The sequence below is a fragment of the Manacus vitellinus genome, unplaced genomic scaffold, assembly GCF_001715985.3.
Source record: "Manacus vitellinus isolate BGI_N305 unplaced genomic scaffold, ASM171598v3 scaffold_5_pilon, whole genome shotgun sequence".
In the NCBI taxonomy this organism is placed as follows: Eukaryota; Metazoa; Chordata; class Aves; order Passeriformes; family Pipridae; genus Manacus; species Manacus vitellinus.
This window is the reverse complement of record NW_021940682.1, coordinates 21,459,243-21,478,237: the sequence shown is the minus strand read 5'-3', so window position 1 is coordinate 21,478,237 and position 18,995 is coordinate 21,459,243. Positions and strand designations below refer to the sequence as shown.

The 18,995-nt window shown below is 35.6% G+C and overlaps 1 protein-coding gene across 1 annotated transcript in view; it reads left to right on the top strand.

Moving 5' to 3' along the window:
- Positions 1 to 18,995, top strand: part of CFAP54 (cilia and flagella associated protein 54) — a 102,596-nt gene that overhangs the window by 9,453 nt on the left and 74,148 nt on the right. The window contains exons 5-20 of the mRNA XM_029963620.1: positions 438 to 581; positions 888 to 1,001; positions 1,101 to 1,199; positions 1,734 to 1,962; positions 3,010 to 3,084; positions 4,378 to 4,490; positions 4,602 to 4,770; positions 5,387 to 5,472; positions 7,125 to 7,259; positions 8,258 to 8,405; positions 10,172 to 10,230; positions 11,213 to 11,341; positions 12,653 to 12,800; positions 13,608 to 13,685; positions 13,769 to 13,890; positions 15,725 to 15,898. Coding sequence (XP_029819480.1) covers positions 438 to 581; positions 888 to 1,001; positions 1,101 to 1,199; positions 1,734 to 1,962; positions 3,010 to 3,084; positions 4,378 to 4,490; positions 4,602 to 4,770; positions 5,387 to 5,472; positions 7,125 to 7,259; positions 8,258 to 8,405; positions 10,172 to 10,230; positions 11,213 to 11,341; positions 12,653 to 12,800; positions 13,608 to 13,685; positions 13,769 to 13,890; positions 15,725 to 15,898 — 2,022 coding nt within the window. The remainder of the gene's footprint in view (positions 1 to 437; positions 582 to 887; positions 1,002 to 1,100; positions 1,200 to 1,733; positions 1,963 to 3,009; positions 3,085 to 4,377; positions 4,491 to 4,601; positions 4,771 to 5,386; positions 5,473 to 7,124; positions 7,260 to 8,257; positions 8,406 to 10,171; positions 10,231 to 11,212; positions 11,342 to 12,652; positions 12,801 to 13,607; positions 13,686 to 13,768; positions 13,891 to 15,724; positions 15,899 to 18,995) is intronic.

Sequence of the window (18,995 nt, the reverse complement as noted above, 5' to 3'; positions counted from 1 at the left end):
AATCTAAGCCCAGGCTGTCACCAAAGAAGACAGACTCCATTGCATCCCAAATAAGCTTGCTGATCTTGTTGAAAACTGATCACTAGAGCTGCCAGAAGGGAGAGGGATAACTGTAAAGGGAAGAGCAGAAGAGAGAAAAGGGCAGGCCCTCTGTCTGGTAGCAAGGCTAGCGTGAACTGGAGTGGTTAAGGTAGTTTGGAGGCTAAAATATAATGCTTGATCACAGTTTCAGATGGAAAAAAGCAACGCTCTGCAGGAGGTATGCTTGAAGTCAATAAAAATGTTAAAAATTAATACAATTTCTGTGATTTCCCCCCCCCCCCCTTAATTTGTCCTACCAGATGAGGGTAAGTCTTTGTATCTGTCCTTTAGTAGTAGGAAGTATATTTATGTAGGTTAAAATGCATTCATTTTGAAACTGGATTTCTTCAACACAGGTTCTGGAGTACTTACTGTGGGCCAGTATATGTATGGAATCATCCATTCCACTCTTATCTGTACATTATTTGACATGGAGAGCCACCTTATATACTGCAGTTTCTCAGTGTTATTTTGATTGTCAAGCCAGCATTCATGGAGAGGTATCCCAATTTACCTTATGTAGCATTTCAGATGCAACTGAATGAGAAATATTTATTTCAATGTTCCTGCTTATTATCAGATTGTATGCATTTAGAGTTCTGCCAATATTCCAAATTTTAACTGCAAAGTGGAGATGTGTTTCCACATGTAAATGAGTATATCAACTCAAAGTTAAATGCAATAGTACTTTGTAATACACTCACAGTCACAGACTTCATTAAGCAGTGGCCAGCTCTAAAATTAAATACCAACATTCAGAATATGAACACAGAGTATCAATTTTTGTTTTTTAATTCTTTGGACAGGTATTTGCTCGCCGTGGTCTGATTAAAATTGATGAACTGAAGCAATTAGAAAATATCAGTTCTTCCCCAGAAAAGTCAGAGAGGAAAAAGATTTTTAAAGAGGCCACTCTAAAGGTATCATCCTACAACTTATTATAAATAGGTAGAGTAGTTACAGTCTCTATGAACAGAACACATAACATAGTTATTTACTTACTTTTTTCTTTGTGTCAGATGTCAGTAATGATTTTCAAAAGAGCAGTATATGAATCCAGAAGAAAGTCGAAAAGCTCTCAACGTAACTCAAGAGTTAGCCCAGAAGAAGCACTGCATGCAAGTCTAACATTTTGTATAATCCTTCTCTTTATTTGCTGTTTGCATGTGATGAATATGTGATATAATTCTTCTAAATACACATGGTGCTATACACAAGCAGAAAGTTTTACTTTTTCAGTTTCATAGTTAGGAGAATTTATTAATAAAACTCAGAACAAACTCAAAAGAGGGGAAGATGTAGTAATTACTACTTTAGAAAATTACGAGGAGAGATCTGCTTAGCTTTAAACTACATGACCTTAATACTCTCACTCATAATTCTATTGTATTATTTTTAAAGTAAAATACCATACAGTGGGGCATCTCGTTGCTATGAAATTATTACCCTTCTTAAGTACTGTATCCTCCAAGCATAAGGCTTTGCCGTGCCTTTGAAGCATGAAATTAATAACAACAATATATTTTAAAATATGTTATTTTCTGTTTGAAACGTGTACTTACTTTCTGATGGAGAACTGTTTTGAAAGAAATTTTGCTCTATTGTAAGTCAGTTTAGATGTCACAAGGCTTAAATTATCTTTTCTTACTTAGCTGCCATGGCCTCGCACTATTACTGAACGGCTGCTGGTGGAAATGTTTGATGGTGCTGCAGCTCAGTTCCTTGCCATCCTGGAAGCACTCTCTGATAGCAGCAGGAATGTCTTGCACCCTCATCCACCTGTTCCCGATGAAATTGAAATTCGTGATGTCATTTCAGAGCTGTTTTTTGCAGGCCTAGAAATCCTCTCAAGAAACAGCTTAAAGAAGCAAAAGGGTGTTGGTGAGGAGCCTGGACCTCTGTTTTATTTTTTTTCTATTAAAAAAAATAACTTGCCTGAAGGCACAGATTTCATTTATAACCATAGCACCTGTACACACAGGTAATCTTTCTTATCTTCATGATATGTGAGATAAAAATTGGAGTTGATTCTGTGGTCTGTTATATCAGTAAAAATCTGCAGTAGTTTATGCATATATTTTCTAAGTAAACTGGGGTTCACTTTCTTTGTAGCAGCCTTTACAGTGCTGCGCCTTGCATTTATGGCTAAAGCAGTGTTCTTAATACACCAGTGTTTTTACTATTGCCGAGCAGTGGTTGCACAGCATCAAGGCTGTCTGTCCAACCCTCCTGTGCCCTAAGGCCAGCAGGTTGGGGGTAGGCAGGAGGCTGGCAGAGGACACAGCTGGCACAGCTGACCTGTACTCACCAAGTGTCAGTTCCATAAAACATCGTGTTCAGCAGTAACACCTGTGGCTAAGGGAGAGGATGGGGGCACTTCCCAAGCAACTGCTACACATCCTGAAACCCTGCTTTGCAGAAGGTGACTGAATATCTGCCCATCTATGGGAAATAGTGAATAAATCCCCCTTTTCACTTCACTTGCAGTCATACCTTTGTTTTCTCATACTGTATTTTATCTCAACCCATGAGCTTTCCATCTTATTTTTTCCCCTGTCCTGTTGTGGAGTGGGAGTGTGAGAGCAGCTGGGTGGGGGGTATAGAAGCCAGGCAAGGTCAAATACCATGGTGTTTGATGTTTTTGGTTTTGTTTGGTGTTGTTTGTTTGTTTGTTTTTTCCCCAAAAAATAACTCAAAGATTTAAAAACTTGAGAAAAATACTGGACTAGATGGTTCCTACCACACCTTTCTTGCTGGGCTCTGGGCTGCATATAGCCATAGGTATAGAAATATTTTGTCATTTTGTCAAGAATTTATAGAGACTAAATACCCTTCAGAATGATATTTTCTTTATATGGTTACTGGCTAATTAGAATGTAACAAATCAAAGACATTATAAATTGATTTAATGAGTTGTCTGTATTGAAGGTGGAGCAAGCAGTGGCACCAGTCATTTTGGTAACATTAATCCATCATCAACCCTTCTGCAGTTGATAGTAACAGGTAAGCTAGCTTTGAATTTCAAAATATTCTGTACCCAGTGATGCAAATGTTCAGTAAGCAGAATTAATTTTCATGTTAGTAGTAGTTGTATGCATAAAGGGACTGCAAAATGGTGTCCACCATTGGAGTGGTTCTGTGCAGGGCCAGGAGCTGGACTTTGATGATCCCTGTGGTTCCCTTCCCTTCCAACTCTGGATATTCTGTGATTCTATGAGATATGTTTGTTTACACATGTAATATTAAGATATGCAGAAAGGATTATGTACATATATCATTACAGTTTTCTTAACACAAGAATTATTTAAATAACATACAGTAATATATGGACATTGTAATCACACACTGTTCAGCATTTAAGTTCCTCTAGGTAGGTTAATGCCCCTCAACAATAGTTGAAAGGCCAAATTCTTCAATGATTTCCTGGTACCTTCTTACTGAAGAGAAGTGGGATGCAGTAACACAAAGATTGTTGAGATCCTTGGACCAATCATTGTGCTGCTTTGGAAATCACAGCTAAGTGACATTACTAAGTTAATACTGCTAACATCTTTAGCTGAGTGACCATGTGCCCAGGGGATATGATAGTGACTGTGGTATATTGCTAGGACTGCAGAACACTGCTGAATAAATATATTAGCTGAGATATTTGCTTGGAGTTCCAAGGACCATGAAGTCCCTTTTCTGCCTTGCTGGGGTTTGGATAAACTTGAAGAGTGAGAAAATAGGCTCCCTATGTATACATGAACATTTTCTGATGCAGTAATGAGAAATATTTAACTATCTTGAAAGAAATTTTATGTGTTTCTGTGTAAATTTTAATCTAAATTTCTGGCAATAAGGGTCATTATGGGGTGATCCCAGACTTAAACTCTTCCTGCAACAGAAAGGACTAGATCCTTGGTATTCTGTACACAGTTATGTTAATACCAGTAATAGTACAGCCTCTTTGGAATGTAACAGGACGTTGTGATATGGTTAAGAGGGTATGGTGTTATTTGGTTAAAAGTTGGACTTGATGGTCTTGGAGGTCTCTTCAAACCTTTATGATTCTGATTGCAGATACATCATTAAAGCAACATGTAAGCATAGACATTGTCATGAAATAATGAAGCTGTCATTTCTTGTAGAGCTATGAAAGCATCGTTCAAGAATATGCTGATTGTTCAAAACACGTGGAATTTTATCTTTGTATTTATCAATGCCCAAATTATTAACTTAAATTAAATTAAACTTTAAATAAACTTCTGAATATATATATATAAAACAGAGAAAATATTTTTGTCATCACTGCAGGAGAAAAAGGGGTGTCTGGAGATGCTGCTGTGAAATTCATAAAATTAGCTTTCAGCTATGAACAATGGGAAGTCTTTGATTCTGCTATTCAACTTGTTGTTAATTTTCTTCAGGTAATCTGGATGCTTTTTAGACATTCTTTATTTAGTCTTTTTTTATGAGGGTAAGTATTCAAAGTACATATCTTAAAGACCAATTTCTGTGGTTTTTTTCCTCTCAATTAGGCTCAAGATGACCCGACATGGAAGAAAGCTGAAATGGAGCTCAAGCTTCTTACATTGATGCAACCTTTACTATTTCCCAGAAAATTTGAACGTGTTTCTTCTGTTAGTGAAGATAATAGCAAAGAAGCTAGCACACCCCAAGGTTCTGAAAAGACACAAACATTTAGAGGTGAGTGTTACTCAGTTATGGTTGTGTTTGAATTTAAAATATTTCTGCAGCAAGAGATTTTGTTAATTATTTAAAAACTATGTAATATGGTGCATGCAGTATTCTGTGACAAAAAATAGCAATTGAGAAACTGCTACCTATCAAATTTTGTCCAGTTTTCACTTGTCAAAATATGACTGTACAAGACCCCTCCAGTGTGAAATGCATGATGGATGTTAAACATGCATCAAGTTATAAGCAAAGATATAAAACAAATGGATGTTTTCAGAAAAAAAGGTTTTTTTCCTATTCTTATACTTGATTTATGCAAAATTTCTTTCCATGGAATCAAGAAAAACTTGTTAGAGTAACTGCAGTTTAATTCTATGACAATCAAAAAACCCTGCAAATTTCTTGAAAACTTTCTGTTACCTAAAAATAGAAATGCTCACTTTTCACAGAAGTGAGTAAACTTGGGAATATCTATCCCTGCTGTATTTACTGTTTCTTAGACCACATTATCTGCTGGCATATTTCAGTAAGTCAGTTCACTCAGATGTTTTCAAGCATAGGTTTGTAATTAGATATAATGTCTTGCCTGTCCTTTTCTTTCTTTTTTTATAAACATTGAATGTAGAGGGTTCCTTAAAGCATGGAGAGCCTTATAACGATCTTACCATTTTGGCAACAACAGTGTTTTCCTGTGTTTCCACATCTCAGCAGGTAATAACAGAATTAGACACGTTTCTTTTAAGTGTATCACTTAATTTGTGATTAATGCATATAATTGAAGGCCAGAGGAATCAGTTGCATGATTAACAACCTGTAAGAATATAAAAAAATGAAAAAATGTACTTACAAAATTTGATCAATTTGTGATTAAGAAATGGTTTAATTTTCTAAAATTGGTGCTAGGTAATCAGGCTACTTAAAAATGTTTAATATATATTAAATCTATTTGGAAGACTATAGAGCTAATTGCATGTTTCTGCTTATCAAGCAGAGATCAAATTTCTTGACATATTTAGGTAGGCAAATACGCTCAGCTGTAGAAAACATTTCTGCAATATTTGTAGAAATGGGGGCAGTTACCCTAAGGAATTATGTCTTTATAGCAGCAGTATGTCTGCAATTTAAGGTTAATTCTCACTGCAAAAAATGCAAAAGAAGCAGCAACAACAACAAAACCAATGAGAGTGGGACTCTCTGTGCTGAAGAATTAATCCCATTATACCTCTGATTGTTTATTCCCACTTTTATATTACATCCTGAAACTGAGATTTCCCCTTAATGTGCTACTGAGAGGGGAAAACCTAGTGTTGTATATATACATGTATATATAATGTCTCCATTACTAGCATTTACATTGAAATAGTTTGTGATCCTGAAGACTAATGAAAAATTTTCCTTAGAAAAAACCTGTTCTTCTAACATGGCATATGTCTTAACTGCAAAATTTATTTTAGATATAATTTGAATATTGACACAATGTGAATACAATTAGGGCACACACATTTTTAGCATTAGGGTAGTATATTCAGTCAAAATACACTGCCTGTGAGGTAGCTGTACCTTTAGATAGCATGATTTGTCAGTTTTCTAACATGACTTCTGTATCATGGAGGCAGTTACCTAGATTTAAACTCTCCTACACTTTCTCACAAATCTCTTTGATACCTAATCTGTCCTTACTCTCTGATCAGAATGTGTTTTATATGGTGTAGATGGCCTCTATTGCCTTATAAAATGTGCTAATTAGGAGGGTAATTGAATAGAGATTTGAATTTCTTAATTATTCTCTTCACAAGATGCAGATGTCGTTTAACATTTCTTTCAGTTGTTAGATATTTCATTCCAAGCTTTTTTTCTAGTTCTTTAAGTTGTTCTTCACTGTTCCATCATCTGAGATGCACCAACAACCCATGGAAGTACTCTGTCAATGCAAAAATACTCTATTAATTTAGATTTTCTTCTGCAAATATTTAAATACTGTAATTAAAAAGAAGTAAAGTTTCTCCAGAGTGTGTTGATTATTATAACATTTCACAGATAATTTGCTTTCTCATGTAATTTTCATTTCACTTCTTTCCTTGTCTGTGCTTGTCATAAAAAAGAGAAATAAAGCCCCCAAACCTCTAAATCCACTTGTATTGTTGGGAGAAGAAAAGCTTGGGTGGTCTACCAGAATTACTTTTTAAAAATATTTCTTAAGCTTTCAAGATGTTGTCAAAATGTTGTCATTCCTTGGAAGAAAATTACATATGATAATGGTTTATTTACTTATGTTGAAAAATGTTGAGACTCTTGATATACTGGGTTATTTGTGTGTTTGTATGCCTACCTGTTTCCACAATTATATTGTTTTTTCTTTCCAGAATGTCCATCCTGACAAAGAAATACTTTTTGATGTAATAATGTGTTTGTGGCAGAAGTGTAAAATGGAACTTCAGCAAATCCAAACAAGTGGAAGTGACTACTTAGAATATATCCACAAATACAAAGCTTACCAAGTACTCCTTCATTATAATGTATTTCTCTTAATATGAATGCAGTCAATTATAGTTAAGCCAAGATAAAATACTGGTATCCAGCCTAAGTACATTTTCTTGTGGTGAAATGCAGATACTCTTCTTCACTGAAAATAGGAATTGTATATATGCTTTGAACAAACTGTGCTCCCATATGTCAGCATCAAAATATCTCTTAGTCTTTTTGCAGTAAAGTAACCCATTCTCTACCAGTGGGCCATGATGTTAAGAAGCTAAAATAGTGAAAGCATTTGGGCATAATAAAAGAAGAAGCATTTGATATGTTGTGGCAGAAAATATCAATATATTTCAAGGAAGTTCTCTAGATAGTTGAACAAAGTGGCAAAAACCTTACAGCTTAAGACAAGGCAGAGGGGGGTCAATAGTATTTGTCCCACTGGACAGAGTCACAGCCTTACCATGAACTTTTCCTGAGACTGAGAGGCCAGTTGATGTTAACCAAACAGTTCCTGGAGGAGTTAATTTTGTGACCTGGTCCCTGTAGTAAAATTGTTCAGAGATTCACCAAGAGGTAGTGTATGGTTACTTTCTTCTGTATGTACAACAGTAGCATTCAGGTCTCTTATACTGTTTAAGTGGGAAGATACTGGGATAAATGAGAGGCATATGATCAAATCTACTGGAAGAATTACTACACTATACCAAGGTATAAAAGTTGTGGCTGTAGAACATTCATAAACCTTTCACAAAGGAATGGCAGGAATGATAATATTCTAAAATAAAAAAAGTCTGCTCTCTGAAGAAACAGGGGCTATGGAGCAGCATAAATTCACCATCTTAATCTGGGGCCATTCAGAAAAAGAAGACCAAGAAAGGAGTTGCAGTCATGCATGCTCATGAATATTTTTAAACAATTTTGATTGCAAAACCATATCTACCTCTGTAATACATAAATATCTTCCAAAAATTTGTTTTAACTCTGCCTTGATTCTTTTTCTTTCCCCTCCCCCCATTTTTAGTGGGTTCATATACTCTGGATAATAAATGAAGTAATTGAGAAGAGCAGCATAGCAGACACGAATGTAATGTTTGCAGAGATAACCTTATGTCTAACTGAAGTATTGGAAAACATAGCTAATTCTATGAGTGAATCTAAGAAAAAAGAAGGTAAAGCTTTCAACAAACATTTGTTTTTCTTTCAAGAATGACTTTCAAGATAGGAACTTTTCTGAGTTGAAAACTTTGACAAACATAGGTATTCAAAAAATGTTGTAAAGAGATTGCTGAGAGTGGAATAATTTTTTGCACAGAATTTCATCTGTAGTTGGAACTAATGAAACCTGATTTTCATAAGATTTATGCCTTTTTTCCTTACGTTTCCAGTTATACCAGGGTAACCCCATTTTGAATTACACCTCTTATTACTTGCCCTCCCCATAGGTCTATATGTGTCTTAGCCCCTTCAGAGTAGCCTCAGATCACTGATACATTCCCTGAATATTGGCTGGGCAGAAGGCAGTACGTTCTACAGCTCATTTGGAGCATTCAAATGCTCGTTAACTAGTGGCAGGTCAAACAAAAGAGGAAAATATTGAGGTCATACTGAAGCTTTGCTTTTACTGGGTCATCAGTTTGGTTTTCTTGATTTTTTCAGCCTTGATTTTTGTATAGGAATTCAATTGTCTTTGAAACTGAACTTGGCTGACACTATTGGGATATAATGCAATCACAATTACATTAAAAACCTTTCCTTCCAAAACCTGAGTAATGCTGTAAAATATGAATATTTAGACACACTTTTAGAAGTTCTCTGTTATTGTGTATTTTGGAATATGTACCATAGTTCTCATAAATGCTTTACGGTAACTAGGGAGTAAATGCTAAGGATCCTTTTAGACCATATCTAGAAACAGAAAGGAATGACAATAGTTTTGCTCTTTTGAAAGTAAAAAAATCTTGGAAAACTACTGTTCATTATAAAGGTAGAGTAGATATTGTTTTTGGTGGTGTTATGAAAATGATACTGTTCTCAGGGAGACTGGAGGAATCCTCCTTTTAGAACCACTTCTATTCTTTTTCATTCAGTTTAAGTATGTCTTTTTGGAGGAAAAAAAACCTGAATAAATAGGAGCCATTGGTCAAAACAGGCTGACAAATAGCCAGTCAAACGCATTTTTATGCTAAGTCTATTTACTAAATGGGGTGAATATAGATTTTCATATTTATGAGAAAGAGATGGTGAACTAGCAGAAATAAGCAGGCAGAAGTGGAATGACTAGAAGGTTGTCCCTCTGAAAGGGTAAAAAATTGATTTACTTCAGCAAAGAAATGAAATTAGAGGGCTGCAACCCAGAACTGATAAATTGCTTCCTCTTGTTTTGAAAAAGAAAACACAAGTCTGAATGCATTCTTTATAAGTGAAAATAATTTAAACAGTCAAAATGAAAATTAAATGATGATAATACCACTTAGAGAAATGTTAAATTGAAATAATATATGTCATAAAAATATGACCACCTGTACTTAAAAATGCTCCTGTAAGTAAAATTAGCATTAAACCCACTCTGAATTAGATAACAATAGATTTGAATTGATTTCAAAATGGAGAATTGATATGAATGCTATAACAATGTGAGGAATTACAAAATGAGTCCAAGTTTTGCTGGCTTAGATATAATGTTGGTGTGAAGTACAGGGTAAATTTAAAAATGCAAAATCATTGGATAATCATTTCCTGTATTAGTACATATTGTAGCTATGTGTCTAAACCCCAGAAAGCTTTTCAAGTATCAATATAACTACCTCTCATAGTCAAGCACTGAAGAACTGAATTATTGGCAGACTCTTAAATTAGTAGTAGAGCTAATCAAATGGAACTAAAATTTTCTGAATTTATTTAATTTTTACTTCTGATTTTCTTCCTATAAAAAAAGGAGAAAGAAGTGCCTCTCTGTCACAAGATGAAACCTGTGATATCCCTGAAATACTGATGGTAACGTCTAATTTATCTTCATTAATATGATGATTTTGAATAGCGTAAGAATATTTCCTACATATTTCTGCTTGAAGCTTTTAATACAATTTTATATTTAGTTTTACAAAGATTGTTTCACACAATCTTGCTAGTGCAGAGGAAAAAAACAAAGATATTTTTTCAAATGAAATAGAATTTGAAAATTTTCCCTGAGTCTTTTTTACCAATCCTTTATATGGCAGAAGTTTTATTTGAAACTTTTACAGCATGGTCATACTGTTTTCTGCTATACATCCTTTTTTTATGCCAATGTGTAGTACCAGCTTTAAATGGTTTAATAGCACATTTTTTAAAGATGGTAGAAATTTTAGTCCTTGCTTCATTTAGGAAAATATTTTGGGTTGTACTTTTGCTTCTTTGTTTTTGTAAGGGATGTATGGAATAGATGAAACGTCTTGAGTGTCCTTGCTTTGTTCAGTGTGTTAAGAGCTCAGCACTTTGGAGAATTGTCCAATCAAATGACTTACTAAAACACATTAAGAAGGAAAGATATGTATTAGTCTGAGGATTCAGGAGTTTTGTCAATGACATATCTAATGCTTACACATGGAGAAGGCTTAATTCAGCAACAGTCTACTTGAAGGTGGTATTTTCTGAAAAAATAGTGTTTTCTTAACAACATCTAATGGAACATTGAAAAACTGCTTGTGAAAAATACCGTGTTTTCAACTTAATTCCTTAAGTTCAGTTTCATTCTGCTATAAGCTAACTCCTGGTATTTTTTTTTTTTTTTAGAGCTGAAGGAAAATCAGTCCTACTTGAAATTTAAAACATTGATATGAGTATATGAAAGCATGGGGAGCAGTGCCTATGTAAAGATTATTTGACAAATTTTAAACTTCGGCAGCTAAAAACTATAGCAATTTACTTTTGATAGTCCATGTTACAGTTTTTAATGCTGTTGTCTAATAAAATGTGTTTATATGTGTTTTCATTTCAGAAAACTCCTACGGAACAATTACAAATTGCTTACGAAAGTCTTGAAAAAGCAATTAATGGAATTAATGCATCTCGGTTAATGACCCTTCTACCATATGGAAAGTCAATATTTGACAACTGCTGCACAAAGGTAAAGTTTACGAAAAGCTACACTGCAAAAGAATCCATGAATAATTTATTGTCTTTTGATGACACAAACGTCATATTTTCCTTATACTTAGGAATTTTAGTACTAGCAAATGTACCTTGCCTTCCTGCCCCATGTAAGAAGAGAATAGAAAAAATAAATCTCTGTTTATTAGTGTTGTGGTTTGACCCCAGCTGGTAACCGAGCTCCACACAGCAGCTTATTCAATCCCTCACAGGGACATGGGGGAAGGGTAAAACTGAGACAACTCATAGGTTGAGATAAAGACAGGTTAATAGGTAAAGCAAAAGCTGTGCACACAAGCAAAGCAAAACAAGGAATTTATTCACGGCTTCCCGTGGGCAGGCAGGTGTTCAGCCATCTCCAAGAAAGCAGAACTCCATCACTCATAACAGTTACTTAGGAAGACAAACACCATCACTCCAAACAACCCCCTCCTTTCATCTTCCCCCAGGTTTATATACTGATCATGAGGTTGTATAGTATGGGATATCCCACATCCCATACCCATATGGGATATCCCATCCCATACGACCAGCTAGGGTCAGCTGTCCTGCTTGTGTCCCCTCCCATCTACTTGTGCATCCTCAGCCTGCTTGCTGGTGGGGTGGTGTGAAGAGCAGAAAAGGCCTTGATGCTGTGTAAGCACTGCTCAACAATAATGAAAACATCCCTGACATTATCGATACTGTTCCCAGCACAAGTCCAAAACACAGCCCCATGCCAGCTGCTATGAAGATTATTAACTCTACCTCAGCCAAAACCAGCACAAGTTGAAATACCATTTTTCTCTTTCAGTAATAAAATTATGAACTCTTTTAAGTTTTCTTTACAATTTTCTTTTGAAATATTTATAATATATAGATTTCTTCTATAAATTAAAAACAGAAATACTTTTAATATTTATTGCTTGCAACGGTTTATTATTAAAATTAATTTTTGCTGTTGATGAGAGTTCAGATTTTCTAAATATTATCATTCTACACTAATATGAATTTATTTGTGTGGATTGGTAACACAATAAAAATGTATTTTTCTGCAGTTTCATCTTTATTATTGATCCAGTTTCCTATTCATGCTCAGATTTTGTCTAGTTTACTCTCTCCATTATCTCTGCTTTCTCTGCCTGGTCATTCTCCTTCCGACCGTGCTTTCTTGATTGATTACATATTACACAGATATGACAAATTTCAGTGTTTGTCAATGTACTGAAATAATATCAGTGTTAAGAAAATGCAGTAAGCTAAGTAAAAAAAGTTTGTATTTGCTTAATTGCCACTCCCTATTTATTAGGTGGACTCAAATGATCAGAATTTGAATTCTGTTTTGGGATGTGGTAATGATAAAACAGGAACAGATAATGGTTTTGCAGCAGATTTACACCTGGAGCTCATTCAAGCCCAACATCGAGTAGCTGTGAAACTTCTTAAAATTACACAAGGTAGGTTTCAGTAAAGTTAAATAATCTTCATAGCTTGATTAGAGTCCTTTTGTTAATATATTTTGAAATACTAAGAAATAAAGGAGTATCTGCTTTTTGAAGAGGAGCTGATGTTGGGCAGTTTGTATGCCTCATATAGACAGAAATAGTGTACTGAGTTTGCAGAATTTAGATTTGCGTGACACTAGTCTCTAGCCTCTACTCAACCAATGGGAGTTAAACTTTGCTACAGGTAGTGGATTTCATTCCTAGACAGTTTGTTTTTGTATTTTAGTTATTAACTGTTACAGTACCGGTAAAGAAAAATGGGGGGATGTTCTGCAGATATTTTTCTGTAATCCCGTTTTTCTCTCTAGAGAATACCTTGAATATTTTATTCAATACTCTTGGTAATTTGAATTTCTACTCCTATAAAGTTGTCTTTATATCTTTTCAGTCAGCAGATATCCCACTCTTGACAAATGCCTTCTGAAGAAAACTCTACTTGTTCTCTCATTCTTAGTGTTGTTCTGTTTTTTTAAAAATAAAAACTAGCATTAGTTTGACACTGTAGAGCTCCCCTGTGCCTGCTCCCTATGGTGAAACAAGAGCTCTCTTTTTCTGTGATGTTAGTATAACTACTAGAGATGTTAGAGCAGGAGGGTGGAATATTTTTAGTGGCATGATCTGTTCAAGAAATTCTACTTGAACCAAAGAGAACATGAGATGGAGCAGAGCTTTACTACAAACTACATATTAACCCCTCTCACTGAATTTTTCACAATAGCACTATCAAAATAAATAACTTGGTATTTCCTTCCCACACAGGTGGTGAAGTGGATGACAGAAGTCTTAAGTCTAGTAAGTCAGATGTGAAGAATAATAAAGATTTCCACTATTTAACAGGTAAGGCCTATTAATTAAGATTTTAGAAGTATAATAAATTATTGCTGCTGTTTTATAAATGTCTTAAAATATCTGTTTTATAGAGGCACTTATAATGAAAAAAATAAAAAGGAATAAGCTATCCAGAGCAATCTTTTTGATGCAAAAGGCTGCACAGAAGTTCCCTGAAGAGTTAACTAGTACTTCCCAAAGGCAGCTACTGGAGGTAATAAGAAATATCTTATGACAGAAATTCTTTATTGTTATCACAGTTTTTCATATTCTGTGTAATTAAGTCAGGGATTACCCCTTCTTAAAAAAGAAGAAAAATGGAAGGAACTTGAGGAACAGTGTGTGTTTTTAACTTCTATTGTCAATTTTTTTCGTGAGAAGTTTCATTATAATGAAAGAATAAAGTGACCTTAAAACAAGGAAGGAACGCATCCCCAAAATTTGTGCATACATGGAGATTTCAGGAAACCTGAAAGAAGATATAGTCTTTCTTTCTACACTTAATCACCCAGACTTTGCAGTTATGAACGTGTGCCTTGCCAGAATGTCATGCAGTTTTCCTTATTGTAACCTTCAACATTGTTCATTTTCCAAGATCTTTAAGTTGTCTTAGAATATACTTTGGCTGGTCACTTATTAAATAAAAGTTTCGAAATTGGAATTTTGGAATTTATTTGGGCTAGAAGTTCTTCATAGTCTCATTTCAAAGTCTCTTTAAATCAATGAGAGTCTTTCTACCGAGTTTTGTACCAGCATCTGTCCATGAAAATTGCCTCCTGATCAGCAGGGCTTTAAATTTCTTTATAGCATGTACAACAGATAACAGAATCTACAGTTTCCAGTATATAGTAGATGAAAGAGTATTTTAAACAAGAGGATACTGGAAAGTGTTTTTTTAAGTGCCACAAATTTGGAAGCATGATAGTACATATATCTTTTATGTTGGAAGAACTAAAAAACTGGATTAGAAAAGATATACGTTAAAAATCTCTCATATATTTGTAGAATATGTTATTTATGAATACCAGATGTAGTGATATGGTATGAAAGTTGTAACTGTACTCACCAATGAAGATGCAGAAGTAATTTCCAAGAAATGTGTGATTATCCCAAACAAATATTTGCCAAGGCCTTACACTGATCTTCACTACATCTTGCTTCTGTTCACTTTTCACCAAGAAAGATGTAGATAAAAGAATATAATATATCTGCAGCTATTTGCCAGAAAATGTAAGAATTCACTTTGTCTGGACAAACTTAGTATGTTCTCCTTTGATATTACATGCTCAATTAATTTTCTTCCTTGAGGTAGACAGTGCTCACTTAATAACAGCAAAAACCCTGAAAACAACAAAACCTTTCTTTTCATGCTTTTGCCTTTTTTATTGTAGAGCTCTAGATAGAATTACTCATATATTTTTGGTCTTTTCTACTGTACTCAGCACATATCATATAAGTCTGTTATTATTCTATAGCAAAATAGGTAGCAGTTTATTTTGAGGAGCATACAAATAACCATGCAGTAAACCACTGTACAGGTATGGATGCTTCTCACATTCTCCTCTTTTTTCTTCATTTCTAGACTTTATTTCTTTCCTCTATTTTTGAAGTACAGAAAATCAGTCTAACCACTGCCACAACTCCTGCAGAAATTCCACAGATTAGGTTTTCAGCTTTCTCTCAAATAAGAGTTGATATCTTTTTTGTTTCTTGTTGGAGCTAATCACTGCTTTGCACTAGTTACTTCAACATTATTTGTAATCGTTCTCTTTTTTCCTATAGATTCTTCCAAAATTGCATATGCCTCAACCCTATCTCTTTCATACGCAACCCTGCATTCTCTAATTGTGAAATTAATCTACATATGAAAGCTTACACAAAGTACTGTTTATCTTGATTTAGAATGTAAGACGATACAAAAATCTGTGAAAGTTTTCTACATAGCAGTGAAATTTTCTATGATAATCTGAAAAGTATTTATGAGTGCTAAATCTCTCTGATTGTTATATTTTAATAGTTTCTCCCTTCTGTTTTAATTTAAATCATAGGCAGCACTAACTTTAATTGAGCAAGTTGAAGCTGAACAAAGAGCCTTGTATCACAGTCTCAAAGAAGTTATGAGCAGCAAGAAAAAAAGCAGAACTCCTCCTCCTCCTCTTTTACTTTCTAGATCACATTGTTCCATGACATTTAAACCAGCTCCATTCTCTTCAGATATTCAGGTAATGTGTTTCATGATGGCTGCATGAGAAATAACTAAAAAATACACAAGAGGAAAAGTTGTTTCAGCAGTGCTGTAGCATCACATTTTTCTCTGTTCTTAAGAAGATTATGTTATTCTGACTTAATTAAGTATCCTTTTTTCCCCCCCCTTTGAGTCAGTTGTGACTCACTGTTTTGATCTTCAGATTTATATGAAACTTTCTTAATGTAGTGCATCATGTTTCTTTGTGCTTCTGTTGTCTAACACTTATTTATTCCACTTACCATATACTCCTAGTTACCTTCTGAAGAGATGCAAGGCTGTTGCATCATATGATGCAAGAAAGTACCACACTGAAGTCTCTGTTTATGAAGTGTTGAAGTGACATAGTTCAGGTGGAAAAGTTTACTTTCTGTTGAACATGTCAACAGAACTATGCAGATCATAAGGGATTTTAGGAGAGGTCTCTAGTCCAACCTTCTGCTCAAAGTAGGGTTGGCTGTGAGATTAGACCGGGTTGCTCAGGGCTTTATGCAGTCACTTCTGAAAACAAGAGATTGAACAGCTTCTCTAGGCAATGTGTTCCAACAGGGCAACATGCTCACAGGGAAAACTCTTTATCGTAGGTACAGTTGGAATCGTCCTTACTTCAGTTTAAGTCTATTGATTTTCATCCTCCTAGCATGCACTACTGTGAAAAGTAAATGGCATCTACTTATCTCCCTTCCTCTGCTAATCAAGTAGTTTTGTCACAGAGGCCCATCCTGGTGATCAGATGTGATTTGCCCTTGGTAAATCCATGCTGACTGTTCCATGTCCAGAAAGGGTTCAAAAAGGCTGAATACACTAGCTACACTCAAATCTTATTAATAATGGTAAGAATGCTTCTGGGAACAGTTGTTTTATAACTTGCAGTTTTATTGCAGTTTTATTAGTAAATTTCAAATTAATGACTTAGGGAAAAGTTAATCCTTTTTATCCTTGAGGAGTATAAAATAAAATTTTAAAAAATCTTTAAAATTCAGTAGTTCATTTGTTTTAGTAAGTTTTCAAACTTCATTTTGTTTGACACAGGAGAATGAAAGCAACATATTGGGCCACTAGATGGCAGAATATGATTACTATTCTTATAATATATTATTCTCATATATTATTATTTTTGTAATTCTTATATCCAGATAGTCTAGAAGAATTTTTTTTCCTAAAGTTATGTTGAGCAGACGTGAGAGGAATTTTTAATGAAGAAATGATTAACTGGATACTTAGGATTACTAGTTTCTTAGCATAAATGTATACCCAGGATTTAATTGGACCTATATAGTTCTTGTACTAGGAGTCAAAATATCTCTAAAATTTTCTGATATTAAAGCTCTTACTGAAAATAATCTTCTCAAATTCAATAACTTCTTCTGAAAAACAGTCAGTATTCATTGTAAGACAAATTTTCTTAGAGCTCAAGAGCTCTTTCTCCAGGTGTGGAAATCAAGCAAGGCAGGATGGAAACCAGCATGGCTGAGCAAGGATCTGCACAGCCAGTGGAGCCAGGGACAGGTGACCTTTGGAGAGCAGAAGGATATGGTTTGAATGTGTAAGGATGGGGTCAGAAAAGCCAAGGCAAAGCTGGAACGGGACTTGGTGAGGGACGTGAAGAATAACAAGGGATTCTATAAGTACATAGGTCAGAAAAAAAAGGCCAAGGAGAGTGTACTTCCCCTGATAATCAAGAAGGGTAAACTGGTGGCGACCAATATGGAGAAGGCTAAGGTACTCAGTGAGTTTTTTGCCTCAGTCTTCACTGGCAGTGAAGCTTCCTGCTTGTCTCAAGTTCCTGATCCTCTGGGTGTGTGTGTGAGGAGTGAAATCCCTCCCACTGTAAGCAAAGAGCAGGTTGAGGATGGCTTGTTGAAGCTGATTAGCCACAAGTCTGTTGGACCTGATTATGGGCATGCCAGGGTCCTGAGGGAACGGGCTGATGTTGTTGCCAAGCCACTCTCCATCATATTTTAAAAGTCATGGCAGTCAGGCAAAGGCCTCAGTTACTGGAAAAAAAGAAACATTGCTCCTGCTTTTTAAAAGGGAGAAAGGATGATCCATGTGACTACAGACTGGTGAGCCTCACCTCTGTGCCTGGGAAGACCACAGAGCAGATCCTCCTAGAAGACGTGCTAAGGCACATAAAAGACAAGGAGGTGATCCAAGGCATCCAGCACGGCTTTACCAAGGGTAAATGGTGCCTGACCAATCTGGTACCCTTCTGTGGTGGAGTGATGGCAATGGCCAACACGGGAAAACTGACAGATGTCATCTATCTAGACTTCAGTAAGGCCTTTGATACTTCGTTAAAGATTGGAAAGTGTAGATGATATGCCCAATGAGCTTATAAGCAGCTGAATGGCATTAAAAGACATTGATTTCAGTAGGAGCTAAGAACATGGCTCGTTTGGAAAATATTACTGCATTGCTTCATATCTGCATTTCTTTTTCCTGATTTTAAGGATCTGTCCACAAGTAGTTTGCTGAATCAGAACCTGATGCCAGCTTTAGAAGAATACCAATCTTCTCCATCAAATAATGCATCTAGGTGCCATCAAATCCACGGGATGAACTACAGAGTTTGTGCTTTGCGATAGCTTTGAGGAATAGCGTAGCTCGGGGTAGGGAATAGGATAGTGGAGAGTAATCTGCTTTTGTTGCCACTGTAGTTGTAGTGGGTTGACCCTGGCCAGATGCCAGGTAGCCACTAAAGCTGCTCTCTCCCTCTCCTCTGCAACTGGACAGAGGAGAGAAAAAAAACCAGCCAAGGATTCATGAGTTGAGATAAGAGCTGGGAGAGGTCACTTACTGATCACCGTCACAGGCAAAACAGACTCAAAATCAGGATATTAATTGAATTTCTTACTAAAAGGGTCAGAGCGAAAGAGTGAGAAGTAAAATGATCTTAAAAACACCTTCCCTCCACCCCTCCTTCCTTCCATGTTCTCCCTCCTCCCCTCCAGTGGTGCAGGGGGACGAGGAGTGGAGGTTACGGTCAGTTGTTGTTTCTATTGCTGCTCAGGGAGAGGAGTCCTTCCCCTGCTCCCGTGGGGTCCCTCCCATGGGAGACAGTCCTTGATGGA